Here is a 15,861-nt window from a genome sequence, read left to right as displayed (position 1 = left end):
GGATGGGACGGGCTTTCCTCCCTGTAGACAGGCCAATTCATCGGGGAACGAGTCTCTCTGGGCTCGCTGCAGTAGAAGCAATTCTGCTTCCTCGTAGTTAGCTGCTGACATATCAGCGGGGGACTTGCACTCCGGGTGGTACCGCAGGAATGTTCTTTGTTGTGCACTCTCTATGGACGTGCAATCGTCTATGTTAGGGTCGGTGGAGGCTACGGTGCTCAATCCACAGAACACAGACTTCTTATTTTCCACCTCCTCTGGACTTGCTTCCCTCGGGATAGGCATGGGCCACTGTCCTTCCGGGAGTCTTAGGAATGCGGGGCCGTCACTGTAGACATTGCGACGGGTGAGGTCATCCAGGGGCATCCCCCGGGTGATGACGTCAGCTGGGTTCTGTTTTGTATCAACGTAGCGCCACTCTGTTTCTCCGGTTAACTCTTCGGTTAAGTCTTGAATCTCGGTGACTCTGACTCCCACGAAGACTTTGTACTTGCATGAGTCCGATTTGATCCAGGCGAGTACCGTCGTGGAATCTGACCACAGGATTGTTCTAGACACCGGTATGGTGAGCTCACGTTGGATGAGCGTGGCTAGGTGCGCTCCGGCTAGGGCTGCGCAGAGCTCTAGACGTGGGATAGATTGTTGCTTGCGTGGGGCTATTCTTGAGCGGGCGAGGACAAATGCTGTGTAGATCTCTCCCCCCTGGTCTTGGGCCCGCAAGTAGGCTACTGATCCGTATGCGACCTCTGAGGCGTCACTGAAGACGTGTAAGTCCATTTTACATGTCTCTGGCCTCACCGTTGGTGGGAAGTAGCTTCGGCGCATATTAACGCTTGGGAGTGAGTGGAGCTCCATCTCCCACTCTCTCCAGGTGGATGCAAGGTGTGCGGGAATGGGGTCGTCCCAGCCCTGGTCCTTGTCCCACAATGCTCGTACAATCATTTTTGCCCTGGTGGTGTACGGTAGAATACATCCTAGCGGGTCATATTGTCGGGCGAGTGTTGTGTACACACTCCGTCTGGTGGTCGGCGCCGCCGCCGGCCTTCCCTGCTCCGTAGTCAGGGGCTTGTGTCTGTAGTGAAGCGAATCTGTTTTGAATCGCCACACCAATCCCAGGGTCATCTCCTGGGCTTCTCCCGGGATTGTAGCCATCCAGGTCTCGCTGCTGGCTGCCTTGTCCTCGGAGGAGAGGCTGCGCAGTACTTGCGGATCGCTGCTGGCCCACTGCCTGAGATCAAAGCCGCCTTTGATCAATGAGGCGTGGAGTTTAATCAGGAGAGCCTCGGCTTCTTCTTGGGTTGAAAGGCTTTGTAGACAGTTGTCTACGTAGAAGCTGTTCTTTACGCTGTGTCGGACCTCTTCGTCCGCTGCTGGGTCCTCTGCTACATGTTTCTGTAGTGCAAATGTAGCACAGCAGGGGCTGCACGTCGTTCCGAAGGGGAGGACTTCCCATTGGTAGATGGCTGGGTGCTCATCTCCTGGCTTCTCTCTCCATAGGAACCGTAACAGGGGCTTGTCCGCCTCTACTAATCTCACCTGCAGGAACATTCCTTTAATGTCCCCGCTGATGGCCACCTTTTCCTGGCGGAAGCGGAGTAGAACGCCGAGTAGGGAGGGGCCGAGTGTGGGACCGGGCAGTAACTCTTTATTCAGATTTTGGGATCCGATCTGGTAGCTGCAGTTAAATACTATGCGGTCTTTACCGTTGTGATGGACCTTGTGGTGGGGCACGTACCACGATTCAGTGGTCTGGTCAGCCTCTTTAATGTCCATCTTTGTGACGTGTCCCGCTGTGATGAGCTTCTCAATCTCAGCGCGGTATACACTCTCTTGGGCGGGGTTCTTGGCTAAGCGCCGCTCCGTGTTCAGCAGGTACCGTTCTGTGGCGTCTGTCTTGGCGTGGAAAGTAGGCATTCCTTCTCGCCGCAGGAGTGGCGTGGCGTATCTCAACACACCGTTGACCGGGACTCTCTTGGTCCCTGTCTCGAGGAGGTGAATGGCGTAAATGTCATCTTTAGAGCGAATGTCTTTCTTTCCGTTCTTAAAGGGCATTTGTTCCAAGGTCCATAGCCGCTCTACGTGTTGCAGGAGTGCGGTTTCTCCCTCTGTGACTCGGGAGTGGAGACATCTAGTGGCTGTACTTCGGTTGAGAGATTTGGCGAGCGGGCCTTGGAGAGTCCATCCCAAACGGGTCTCGACTGCTGCAGGACAGCCTCGGGGTCCGGTATGAACCCGGTCTATCGGGACAATGAGGTCTGCATGGTCGGAGCCTATCAACAGGGTCGGCATAGCATTGTCTATGAGCAGGATCGGTAACTTGCGCAGATGTGCATATTTCTCCATCAGCTTGGCGACGGGGTATGTGTACCGCGACAGTCCTATTTCTTGGCTGGTGAAAGCGTCTGCAATCTGGTACCGTCGCTCAGGCTGGCCGCTTGCTGCGATAGAGAATGAGACATTCTCGCCCTTTATCGTCTTCAAATCTCGTCTTATTGTCCGAATTGTCATTTGGGTTTCGCTTCCCCGCAGCCCTAGCTGGGCCGCAGCGGAGGCGAGCAGCAGGGTCTTCTCTGACCCGTCATCGAGGACGGCGTAAGTGTCCAGGACTTTATTCTGGTAGCTTAGTGTCACACGCACTACTTTTAGGAGTACTCGGGCTCCACTGCTGCTGGCGGGATCGATGTACATGACGCTCGCTTTGCGGCTGGATGGTGCGGGTGAAGGGCGCCGTCTGTTACTGTCGTGAAGTATGTCCAGATGGGCTCCATCGCACTTGGTGCACCTTTTCTTTAAGCGGCATTCGGCTGCCATGTGTGAGCGCGCACAGCGAAAGCAGCGCTTGTTGGACTTTATCCATTGACTGGCTTCCTCCGCGTTCAGCTTGGGGAAGGAGTCACATTGCGCTAGCCAGTGTTCTTTCTCACAGTAGGGGCACACTATCTTCCACTTCTCCGTTCTGGAGGGGGTACTGTGGCTCCTGCTGCTCGGTACTGACTCCGATTGGTGCATCACAGTCACCGATCTTCTTCCATCATTTAGTCGTCTGGTTCCTTCTCTGGAGCCAGGGGTGCTCCGTCCGAATGTATCTAGCCGTAGGCTGCTGACTTCTCTCGCCAGGAAGTCTGCTAGATCGAGGAGGTTCGGTTCGGGGCCATTCGGGTCTCTGTGGTCCCTCTGCCGCCTAAAGCGCTCCTGACGAGCGGGCGGCAGCTTCTCCAGAATCCTTTCCACATTTGAGTTGGCGTAAAGTTCATGCCTCCCCTTCTCTCTTTGCGCTCCCAACATCCCTACCAGGGACTGCACTCTGATGGACAGGTCGTCCAGTGCTCGATTGTCTATTGCTGGGGGTAAGCGGTCGATGTGTCGGATCTCCTGGATCACGTAATCCCATATGCGCTCATACCTCTGGTCCAATGCTACCAGCGCTGCTGTGTATGGGGTGGTGGAAGTCGCGTAGGCGAGCGCTATATTATGTGCGCGGGGTACCTTTAAGTGCTTCAGTAGGATGGCGTATTTGTGGCGTTCATCCAATACATCCACCAACATGGTCTCCAGACACATGCGGAGTTCTGTATACTGGGCCCGGTTCTCTTGGGTGAAGTCGGGTACCATAGGCGTGCCAATGTATGACGCTGACTGTGGATACATCGGCGAGCGTTGGGGGAGAGGCCTCCTAGGCGAGTCTCCTCCCGCTTCTTGGTATGGGCTGGTACCGGCAGTGTACCATGGCCCGCTTGTCCAGGTGCTGTTCCTCGGTGCGGGTCGTGCGTCGTGCTCACCCGTGTATAGAGTCGGGGGTCTGTAGCGCAGCTCCGCGGGAGTATAGCCTGGGCTGTACCGGACCTCCTGGTCCGGTAGAGTACTGTGCTGTCTTCGGGCGTGGTTCTCCTCCTCTTCCTCTTCGTCTTCAGTTAGGTCATCCAGTGCTTGTAGTCTCTGGTTTAGCCTCTCCACAGGATATGCTGCTCCTTCCCGGTTGCTAGGTCTCGCTTGGACCGGTGGGGGGAGGTGGTCTGTGGGGGGTATAGACCTCGTCTGTTGGTCAAGTTCAGGGTTGTTTACTCGGCTAGGGGATGCCGCCCTGGAGGTGTGTCTAGACGAGTTCCTGGAGCCTCTGGCGGAGGGAGAGGGTGTTGTCCGTCTGATCAGCTGTTCTATTAGTTGCGACTGCTGTCTGTCGCGCGCTGCGTCCCGTTGAGCACCGGCTCGTTCTCGGGCCACATTCTCTTCCATCTGAATGCGTCTTATTTCTAGACGTATCTGCTCGTGTTCGCTTCGCTGCTGGATCTGCAGTCGGTCGCGTTCAGCAGCGGCGTTCAGGCTGATGAGGAAGGCCTGCTGTAGGGTCCTCTCTGCCTCGCTGGGAGAAGGCGGTTGTATAGGGGAGCCTTCCCTCGGGGTACTCCTTGCGGAGCCTTGGAGCTCTATCTCCACGGTGCTCTCCCCGTCTTCTTCCGTGCCGAGTTCTCTCTCTGTAGCGTTGTATTCCTCCCGGGACTCATCGGGGACTACTTCTTCAGTACTGGCGGGGTGTGAAGTCATGTCTGGTTCCCACTGGTCCCCACCGTGAACTTGGTCAGTTACATTAGAGCCCGTAGGGGCCTCTATGGTCGGGGTAGTCTGGGCGTTGGGGTTAGACATACTTTTACTTTCTAGTTTTACCGCGTTTACTGTTAGTAGAAGACTAGGTTGTTGACTGACAGCGTAGGCCTCTAAGTACTGAGGGAGCCGTCGTTCGCGCTGCGGGCGTTGGTTAGGAGGATCGTTTCGTGGAGTGTTCATCATAGGCCATTTCAATATTAATAACACTATATTAATATTACACTAATTACCCTCCGGCTCGAAGGACCAATTGTAACTGAGGGGTACAATTCCCTGACTGTATTACTAGATATGATACTTACTACCACTACCTTTGTACTTAATATTCGGCCACCCAGTACACGGCATAAATATATTATGATGAACACTGTCACGTAGATGAAACGGATCCAACACAAATGTACGAATTAGAAATAGGTCTTTATTTCTACACAGCGATGGTGTGTAGAGCAAGCACTTAATCAAATCAATCACATTTATGAATGGAATTAGTATGCACTTTTATGGCAAGAGTATTCGTCGGTATATCAATAGAGAATGTCCAATCTCTGAAGGCGCAGGTGGTACATATACGACCTGGAATAGTTTAAGGAATAACAGCAATGATACTTTAATGATTATATACTGGATACACTAGAGGGGGTTAATCCGGTCGCTTGTAAGCCGACAGGAGTAGGAGGGGGGGGGGTAGAATCCGGCTGCCTCATCCGGCCAAGGGTATCCCAGGTGAACCCACTGTAGTGCCGTTCAATGCGCCGGCGATCCTTGGACCACAGATGAAAGCAGATGGACTCTTTGTGGGCCGGCGTCATCCGGTCCACGGAGGAGAGACGTGAAGCGACCTCGTCTTGCAGAGCGTCTCCTCACCTTGCGTCCTCTCCAGGGGGGGGGGTTCCAACACACGGCAGTGTCGGGGGTCTTTATCCATGGAATAATCAATGTATACAAAGCATAATCCGTGCCTGGGAAGGCGGGCTGTCGTCGGTAGAATAATCCGGTATACAGGTCCACTCGCTTGTCGGCTCTGGGGCTCCTCGGGTGCAGCTTCACGTGGGGTCAACCACCCTGGGTAAGCAGCCAGTTCTCTGCCCGAAACGATGGGGTACTGACTACGGTAGTATTCTCACCGCACGAAGCACTATATATTAACAGACTATTATTAGCTTAATAGACTACGTCCAACTCGACGATATAGTGCCAAATATGACTATTCAAATATTAATATACACGATGTCTCAATACCGATGGTAGGCGAACTTGGCCTTACTCCCACACGTGGCGTCGCGGGGAGGCTTTACGTCTGTGACTCTATTGGAGGGTAAGAAACTGGACTGAAAAGGAAGTCCTACTTTAGTAGCGCAGTATATATACGCACTATGAACAAATAGTCCCATTAGTGGTGCGGTAGCCAGATTCCTACGCGGAACTAGGACTTGTTCGTACATGTGGAGCGGTACGTTTGAACTGGGTCTGAGGGGTATGGCAGCCTGGCACCAAGGTCTCGACCAATAGTAGAATGGAGACTATTATGGGATGTTCAGTAGGCTAGAATGGATATTCAATGCATATTGTACAAGGAATATACAAGGGATATCAGGGAATATTAGAGAATATACAAATACAATTAAATACATATATATAAATAAATATATATATTCGGTTTAATCTGGCCCTTCACAACAGAGATACATTATTTTCTTGTTTTTCTAAGCCTTGCTGAGAAGTCTTGCACAAATCGTATTAGGCGTCGGTCATCCTCTCTCCTGAGCAGTGGCGGGCAGTGTATTTTATACCTAGGCCTTCTGTTAGGGTTTGAAACCGACCTCAACAGCACGGCACAGACAGGTAGTTCAGAGTTAGCCAAACACTAGGGCGTATTTATTACAGAATCAAAAAGAGTCAAGTAACAATTCTGAACAACAAAAAAGGAGAATGCCTTCGGCAGAGTTGTCTGCGGCTCTGCAGATCCTCCCGGTGTTAGAGGTGGGGAATGGGCGTAGACGCCGTTGCGGCTCTGCAGATACTCCCAGCTCCAACTCGGAGTGGAAACGGAGAGAGAGAGAGAGATCAACAACAGTCCAACAGTACACAGAGGCAGTGCAGTTCAGTCCTCCCTTAGCTGAGTCCAGTATGAAATACAAGTGACTTGATATTCGGTGTAAACTACACACAAGTTAGCTGAGTCCAGTACAAAACAAAACGGTACTTCTTCAGTGTTATCCAAACACACAATTTAGCTGAGTCCAGTACAAAACAAAACGGTACTTCTTCAGTGTTATCCAAACACACAATTTAGCTGAGTCCAGTGCAAAACAAAAACGGTACTTCTTCAGTGTTATCCAAACACACAAAAACAGATAATCCAAAAAGGTTTGGTTCCAAAACTCACCAAAGCACAAACGCGTAAAGCGGGCAACGAGGCGCAGCTCCAAACGGATGATCAAGATATTCACCAGCGGCGATCCAAAGATGTCCTGGAGGGAAAGTAGACGAGGCACAACAACGGGGGGAAGGCAGGCAGAAGCAGTAGTATTCAAAATGACCCGACAACGATTGAAAGAAGGTCCCAGTATATGAAGCCTCTGGAGCGCTAATCACAAACTACGACAGGTGCGTGATGGAATTGGTAATCGCTCCTGAAGCGTGTGGCGGGGAATGCACCAATCAACACAGTACCTTGAAGGAGCGTGTGGCGGGGAACGAGCCAATCCTCACACCTTCAGTGCTATTAATTAAGCAATCTAAGTATTGAGTGGAATAAAGGGATTTGACACAAGGACCAACACTTGATAATTACAATACATTAATTGCAAAGACATGATGGTAATTTAAACAGTTAAGGATGCACCGCTATTATTATTATCTTAATATTATGAAAATTGTTTTATGAACTTATTTCAATTAACTTTTGTTCTTGTTTATTTTTTTTTAATCCAATGATTTAACCTGTTAATCTGTAGACCGTTTTCGCCTAAGTGGTACATGCTTAAGTAAATGGAAGATTTCTCCACTTCTGCAAGGTCAATTTGCATGTTTTTGGTATCTAGGAACATCTAGGGACCTGGGGGTATGTATTTCCAGTGTCAGAAATATTGTGTCTGTTACTAGGCTGAGTAAATTGTAATGAATAAATTAATTATGATTAATTATGATTTATGATTTTGATGATGATGATCAAAAATTGATACGGGGCACGAGAAAATGCTCACTGAGCTCATTCACCACCTTATTGAGATCATGTGTACAAAAAATCTAAGCAAATGAACCGCGGGAAGATGATTAACCAGAAGGATTTGTAGATACAGTAATTAATGATAATCGACTTTAATTATAAATTCATATTTGACCTTAAACTTGACCTTGACCTTATTATGGCCAAATCATACATCTATGGATAGGGAAAATGCTCCTCTTTCCAATGGCAGGGTTGAAACTCGATTTAGTAATTTCTTGCGGTTTTTACGATAATTAGCATTTTCCGATCAATTTGTATTTCCGATAAAACATATAAAACATCGGTAAAAATGAAAATATACACTTTGACTACTGTTTTTGATAGGGTTATGGTATTTACTCTTGGCTACAAAAAATATATATTTAAAAACATTGACCTCTTAACATCCAAGGGCCCACATGTGGACGATTATTTGCCGACCTCTAGTGGCTCGGGTGTGCATTTCTTTTAATACAATATATAGATAGAATTAAAGCCCTATTTGTTGCCTGTCGATTGCCCTTTAAGGTGACAAAGTCCGTTCAGCGGTTCTCAAGTTACATGCCAATATGTGAGGCGTGCCCCAAAGTACGCAAAAGTACACATTACCACCCCGACTCCCGGGGCTCTACCTCCGTCAATCATTTGGCGATCTCGAAAACCTTTGCACAGGGTTGTAGCCAATGAGTCTGGCTTCCCAATGATATCCCATGATATGATAATTGGGGATCTAATACGGTCTCTATTGATCGATTTATGATAAAGAAAAGCAGGCTTAACAGGTTGAGTTGAGGTCCTGTATACGCCCATCTGGGTCTCTTGCCTCTACTCAGCACCTTTATATACTTCCTGTCATGGTCAATGTTTTTACTGTTTTGTTGAAATGGTGCGAAATAAATAAATAAATAAAATAAATAAATATTATGCTGTATGACAGGGCGCTGCATCACACATACTGTATATATTGCATAGACCAAATCAATGTCGTTAACAAAGAAACAAGAACAAACGTCCCTTACCCTCGTACAGCCAGTCGGAGATCCCATTAAAGACAGTCCCCTCCTGTCCAGAGGACGTGAGTCTCCAAGAGCTGCTTTCAGCATCTGTCTGGAAGTAAATGTTGTTTTCAAAGATATACACCTGTAGGGGAAAACCAATGAATTAGATTTGTGACCATTTGTAGTTGTCAGTAAAAATGGTCATATAGCAAGTTAATCATCGGCATCATTGAACAGAATTATTGCAGCATTAGCCTCTGTGTTGTGTATTGGTATCAATATGACCCGTGTGTTGGTCGAGAAACACAAATCAAAACAAAAAGGACTTTAAGATTGATTATATGAGCACTAGGTCCAGGATATTCAACTCAAACAACACAGGACACGATTTCCCATTAGATCCTGAGCGTTGCTTATAGGGGAACTTTACAAATGTCAGGGAATCCTTTAACACATTGGGTGCCACACTGTTTTCGGGCCCCATCTATGCACTGCCACGCTTTAAAAGAAAGGAGTCTGTCACCTTGTTTGTAGAGCTATAACTATATTCTATATTCTAGCTATGGATACATGGTCATTTGACAGTGACTTTCTTCCGGTCAAGATGCAAAAAAGAGATCATTTTCCCATGCATTATATGTGTTATACCGTGGTGAATATAAGTATGTTTTTAGATCGGTCTGGGGTAATTCTCGAAATGCTGAGGAAGAGCCTTATGCGTGTATTATACTATAACCGTTGCCGTTTCTTGCCTGGACCCGCTATTATTCTCAAATCAAAACTATATTACCTATACCTATACTATATCATAGGTATTATGTTTCATCATGAATGCATGAAAGGGGGGGGGGGGGGTAGTTTTTTGATGCTTTGATCGTCACCAACGGCATACCTTGTGGACTAACGTTACACACACGTTCGGATCGAGGTGAAGACATGCTTGGATCAACGCAAGATTGATATCATATAGCCCTTACCTTGACTAGGATGTACCCCAAAAAGAATATTCCAATTATCTGATCGCGATTCCAAGTATTGATGTCCATCGTGTCGCCAACATAATCCACCACACATCATGCATCGGGAGCATTTGATTCTTCTCAATCCAACCGTTATAACCGCTCCCATTGCCCAAAAAAATAAAAAGCAGACCCGGAGGCGTCTATACTTTCGACAACAAATGTTTGTTTCCGCGTTCAAGTTTTGTGCTCTGATTGGCCAGGTCATGTGACATGTGCGCCAATCGTGGGACGGCAAGTTCGGCGCCTATTTCCGGGTCTAACAGCCTGCAAACTACCTAACGCCTAGTTTATTACTGGTTAAGCTTAGGCGACTCATTCGCAGTTGGTTAAGGTTAGAGTTTTGAATCAGGGCAGGCGTTCTATCGCCATGCTCTAAGACAAACTCTAACCTCAACCAACTTCGAAAGAGCGCCTAAGCTTAACCAGCGTAGAAACTTGCGGTTGCACGATTGGGCGTACATGTCACATGACCTGGCCAATCAGAGACGCGGAAACAAACATTTGTTGTCTAAAGTATTCAGGCGACCCGGAGACATTAGATCGACGCACAGGCCAAGATACAAGGTTTCAAAGGATGCTCGATACCGCCGTCTAGCTGGATGCGGCCGGTATTGCACTTTGGCGATCTCAGACGCATACCCTATGGTAACATAAAAATATAAAAATGAATAAAAATATAGAAAAAGACGACCCAGAAACGTAAAAAGACGTTTTTGGCACTCTACGATCAGGGCCCAGAAACGTATTAAGCTGTTTTTGGCACCCAAAGTGTTAAAGGAACACGCCAACTTTGTATCTGCTTGTCTAACTCCAGGGTAGATGGCAAATGAGATAATTTCCCAAAAAGTTGGCATGTTACATTAAGTACATTTCAAATCAAATTCACAGAAAACGCTTGGTGTGTGGCCAGGAAATGCTACAGTGACACGGAAATCTGATTCCACTCTCCTCATTGATAGATGGTCATCAGAAATGAACAGGTATATTCCCCTTGAGAAAATCACATATCAATCTCAGAAAGAACACATTTCTGAAAATTATGTTTCTTTTCATGTTGAGTTTAATAAGTAGTGGGGAGGGGGGGGGGGATCAGGTTTTGTTTGTCTTTGATGTTTTGTGTCACATTTGACTGTAATAACTCTGAAAAAGAAAAAGAAAATATTTCAAAAAAAGAGAAGGACGACAAGAAAGGGAGGAGATGGAGAAACGGGTGGTCAGTTATATAGAGGAAGGTGGAGATGGGATATGGATGAGAGGCACGCTCACGAGGGCAGGGGCTTCCCCTATATGCATTCCAGATGCATCTACAGCGTTTTTTTTTTTTTTTTATATATATATCTTTTTCCCCCTCCTTCTTTTTCCGATTTTTTCTCCCATCCCCACTGTTAGTTGTTATGCCAATTCCCAACCCCCTTCCTGGTTGTTGCGCACTTTCCCCTACTGTTTGTCCGAGAGGCCGGAGACTGTCACATGCTTTCCTCCGACGCATGTGCAGCCAGCCGGCAGCCAGCCTGGCAGCGCAGATTCTCACCGGGAGAGTGTAACGTGTGGGAGGCCGCACTACCTCCCTCCAGATCCTACCCTCGCTGAGCAGGCGCCCCGACCGAACTGTAGGGGTCGCTGTCCACAACGCCCAGGACCCACCCACGGCTCCCCTCCCCCTAACTCAGCCAAACGAGTTAGTATAGCGATCAGCCCGAGCCAAGGCAACGCTGACTCTCCGGGAGTCAAGACCGCAGCCTCTTGCATTGGTGACGAGCACAATCTCCGCTACACCACCTGACCGCCAGCATATTTCTTATCTCTGTAAGCCTTATTAGCAAAGAAGGTTCTGGACACTTAGATCCATGCAAGTTTTTTTTCATGAAACAGAAGCCTAGCTTTTGATCTCACGGCTTTCATTTCATTAAAAGGACCTTCTGTTCTAATACTTCTCTGTGGTCTTCTGGTCTTAGTGTATCCATTTTGTCATGAGTGTGAGCCTTGAAGGTACGGTCCAAAAAAACGAAATGGTACATATGGAAGGAGTTCTTGAGATATTCCTGTGTGCAGTGGCGGCCCGTGGATGCTTCGCCACTAGGGGCGCTATACCAAACATTTTGCAAACATGTACAGTACCACGCAACCGACTCATGGCAAGACGTGAGCGATTCGACTCACGCTCACGGCAATGAATCGGCTCTTATGAACGAGTCGCTCAGCTGTTACTACAACAACACACAACCAGTCAAATAAAGTATAGTCTAATTCACAACTTGAAACACAATATATAAATAGAAAAGTTAGAAACAAAACTCGCTCCGTCTCCAAACACAGGCAGATCTCTCCCTCTCTCCTTCTCTCTCTCACACACAGCGCGACGTGGAATCGATTCGTTACACAATCAGACCTATTATATACCAAGAATAACTTCAGTATGAGTACAGGGCTGTACACATATTTTGCATATTGTTAAACGAGCCAAGGCTAGCTATTAAACTATCGATATGAATCGAAAATCTGGGACCCTGATGTAAACAAGACAAACGTCTTTCTCTGGTCTGCATCCCCTTAACAATTGTGTGTATTGAGCCGTACTGTATTGTACCCATTCTGCAATCTGTTAATAAAGTTCTCATTCATTCATTCATTCAAACATAGACGATATTGAACAAGCCATAATCCACGTATTTTCAATCCAAACGCGAGAGAGAGAGAGAGAGAGAGAGAGAGAGAGAGAGAGAGAGAGAGAGAGAGAGAGAGAGAGAGAGAGAGAGAGAGAGAGAGAGAGACTCACTGTTTAGTTGACACGACCAGGGCAGGAGGGCTTGCCTTGATAAAGTAGTGTATAATCCACTGTTGATGTATTCCAGACCACTGTCCACTGTGTCCAGACTGCATCCGCCATATAGCTTGTTAGCCAAGTGTTAGCTTGTTAGCAGCACCACACAACAGTCACAAGTACTTCATTCCTTTGTCCATTTCCACTCGAACAGACTGCAAACTACCTGGCGTTCTATCGCCATGCTCTAAGACAAACTCTAACCTTAACCAACTTTGAAAGAGTGCCTAAGCTTAACAGTCTAAAGAACTTGCAGTCACGGCACGCTCTAAGACAAACAGCTGCCTGCATCAACAACAACACAACTATCTATACCACCAACGGACCAACCTAGGAATAAGCTAGAATTGGAACATTAGAAATTGGATTCGGCCAATCAGAGATCGTCTCTGTGAAATTCTGCTACGGAAAAAAATACTGGCGTCGGCCAATCAGAGAGCGTCTCCGCGAAATGCGGCTACAGACATTCTTGACGCTACTGGCTAGACCGCTTCAAATCGCGCCCGGATTCCAACATAATAGTCATATTTCAACGCACAACGCGTTATGCACTGATTGGCTGTGACGGATACAGCGATCAAACTGTGACGCGCACTCAGAGCGCTATCGCGTCTAGCCCGGGCCGAGAAATACGAAAAAATAAAAAAATAAAAAAAATGTGATGTCACTTCCTGCTCAGGAAAACGAGTGTTTTTTATTTGAGATAATAACGTTATATTGTGCATTGGAAATACAAACATACTTAAAATGAGTAAATATTAATCATTTTAAACATGTTTATATTATTTATAGGGCTATAAAACAAAAAACAAAAAAGTTTTATTTTCTTCTTCTCTTCTTCTCAGCAGGTGGGGCGGCGCCCGTGCGCCCCTAGTGGCAGAGCCGCCACTGCCTGTGTGCTTGTCGTCGTTTCTTAACATCTCGGTTAAACTAATTGTCTAAACGGCGCCACGCGGAGGGAAGTCTTCTGGGGGAAGTCTTCTGGCCGCCTCAGATCTACTCCTATCCAAGCTCCCGGAGGGTCATCAAAGAGAAGCCGCCTATTCTCAGTCCTTGCCCCACAATGGTGGAATGAACTACCCATCCCAGTTAGGACAGCCGAATCCCGTCCAATCTTTCGCCGTCGACTAAAGACTCACTTCTTCAACCATTATCTGAAATGATAAAAAAAAAAAAAAAAAAAAAAAAATCTAACCCCGACTAACCTTAATGTCATGCACTTGTCCTAATAAACTAACCTACACTGTAACACGCAACACTTTGATGAACATTGTTACTGAGCTGATAGAGTTATACCCTTCTTGCTGTCTTGTCGCACAGAACTTGTAAGTCGCTTTGGATAAAAGCGTCAGCTAAATGACTAAATGTAAATGTAAATGTAAGTGTTCCTTTGACCTGCCGATAAAAATGCATATTCAGAGACTGTGTGTCCGGTGTGAATAATATGCTCATCTGTAGTGATAACGTAGACAAATGTGCAGCGGAAGCTCATAAATAAGGAAGAGCACTTTGTCATTATATCTCTGCTGGCTGCTGCAGGGAATGAATCTCAATTGGAGCACAGATATAAATACTGGAGGAAGTTGTAGATAAATATGGTATGGAATGGCTCATTATTTGCCTCGTCTAGACTCCTGGTTATGATGGAATGATTATTCCCTGCCGTAATACTGTTTGGGTGGAAACGTTACTCACAAAGAAAGATTTGGCGGCACAACATGTCTGGGAGCGATAGCTTGATTAGCGCTATTGTTGTTAGCTTTTCTACAGCGTTTCTAATTGCTTGCTTTCGGGCGACTGGTGCACATGTTCTCTCGTGGCATAAACCGCCTTTGATCCAACATTCACTTCAGAGCAAATGAGACTTGGGGTGATGAATTATTCCCATCATAACCTTACATAAGACGTGTAATTAAACATTGATTTTTCAAGCATGTGTCGAGGCAGGCCCCTCTCCCTTGGAGGCGGGAGAGTGAAAGGAGCAAACCAACGTGCAGAAAAAATAAATAAAACACTTATTGGCTCCAGGTGTTTGTTGAATTCGTTTTTGGTATACTATTTTAGGCAACACATGAAAACAAAGACCTCAAGAGCATTGGGGGGAGGAGGGCCTGTGAGCTGGTATTGTTCCCACCATCTCCATTAAAGTGCCATTAATCAAGGTACTGAACCTCAATCCAGTGGCGGCTCTGCCACTAGGGGCGCAAGGGCGCCGCCCCCCCTTCAGGCCCTGCCTGGTTATATGAGAGTAGAACAAGAAAAAGTATCTTTTTGTTTTTTATTTTATAGCCCTATAAATAATATAAACATGTTTAAAATGAATAATATTTACTCATTTTAAGTATGTTTGTATTTCCAATGCACAATATAACGTTATTATCTCAAATAAAAAAACACTCGTTTTCCTGAGCAGGAAGTGACATCACGTTTTTTTTTTTTTTTTTTGTATTTCTCGGCCCGGGCTAGACGCGATAGCGCTCTGAGTGCGCGTCACAGTTTGATCGCTGTATCCGTCACAGCCAATCAGTGCATAACGCGTTGTGCGTTGAAATATGACTATTATGTTGGAATCAGGGCGCGATTTGAAGCGGTCTAGCCAGTAGCGTCAAGAATGTCTGTAGCCGCATTTCGCAGAGACGCTCTCTGATTGGCCGACGCCAGTATTTTTTTCCGTAGCAGAATTTCACAGAGACGATCTCTGATTGGCCGAATCCAATTTCTAATGTTCCAATTCTAGCGTATTCCAATTCTAGCTTATTCCTAGGTTGGTGATGCAGGCAGCTGTTTGTCTTAGAGCGTGCCGTGCCCGTGACTGCAAGTTCTTTAGACTGTTAAGCTTAGGCACTCTTTCAAAGTTGGTTAAGGTTAGAGTTTGTCTAGGAGCATGGCGATAGAACGCCAGGTAGTTTGCAGTCTGTTCGAGCGGAAATGGACAAAGGAATGAAGTACTTGTGTTGTGTGGTGCTTCTGCTAACAAGCTAACACTTGGCTAACAAGCTATATGGCGGATGCAGTCTGGACACAGTGGACAGTGGTCTGGAATTAAACATCAACAGTGGATTATACACTTTATCAAGGCAAGCCCTGGACGTGTCAACTAAACAGTGAGTCTCTTGCTCTCTCGCTCTCTCTCTCTCTCTCTCTCTCTCTCTCTCTCTCTCTCTCTCTCTCTCTCTCTCTCTCTCTCTCTCTCTCTCTCTCTCT

General features: G+C 46.9%; 1 protein-coding gene across 1 annotated transcript in view; it reads right to left on the bottom strand.

Moving 5' to 3' along the window:
- Positions 1–15,861, bottom strand: part of LOC311229255 (inactive dipeptidyl peptidase 10-like) — a gene marked incomplete at both ends in the record, with an annotated part of 310,035 nt that overhangs the window by 144,617 nt on the left and 149,557 nt on the right. Inside the window, one exon of the mRNA XM_084315322.1 lies at positions 8,836–8,956. Coding sequence (XP_084171448.1) covers positions 8,836–8,956 — 121 coding nt within the window. The remainder of the gene's footprint in view (positions 1–8,835; positions 8,957–15,861) is intronic.

The sequence above is a fragment of the Notolepis coatsorum genome (assembly GCF_963971535.1).
Source record: "Notolepis coatsorum genome assembly, chromosome: 5".
Taxonomy (NCBI): Eukaryota; Metazoa; Chordata; class Actinopteri; order Aulopiformes; family Paralepididae; genus Notolepis; species Notolepis coatsorum.
Note: the sequence above shows the minus strand (reverse complement) of the source record. Positions and strands in the feature narration are given on the sequence as shown.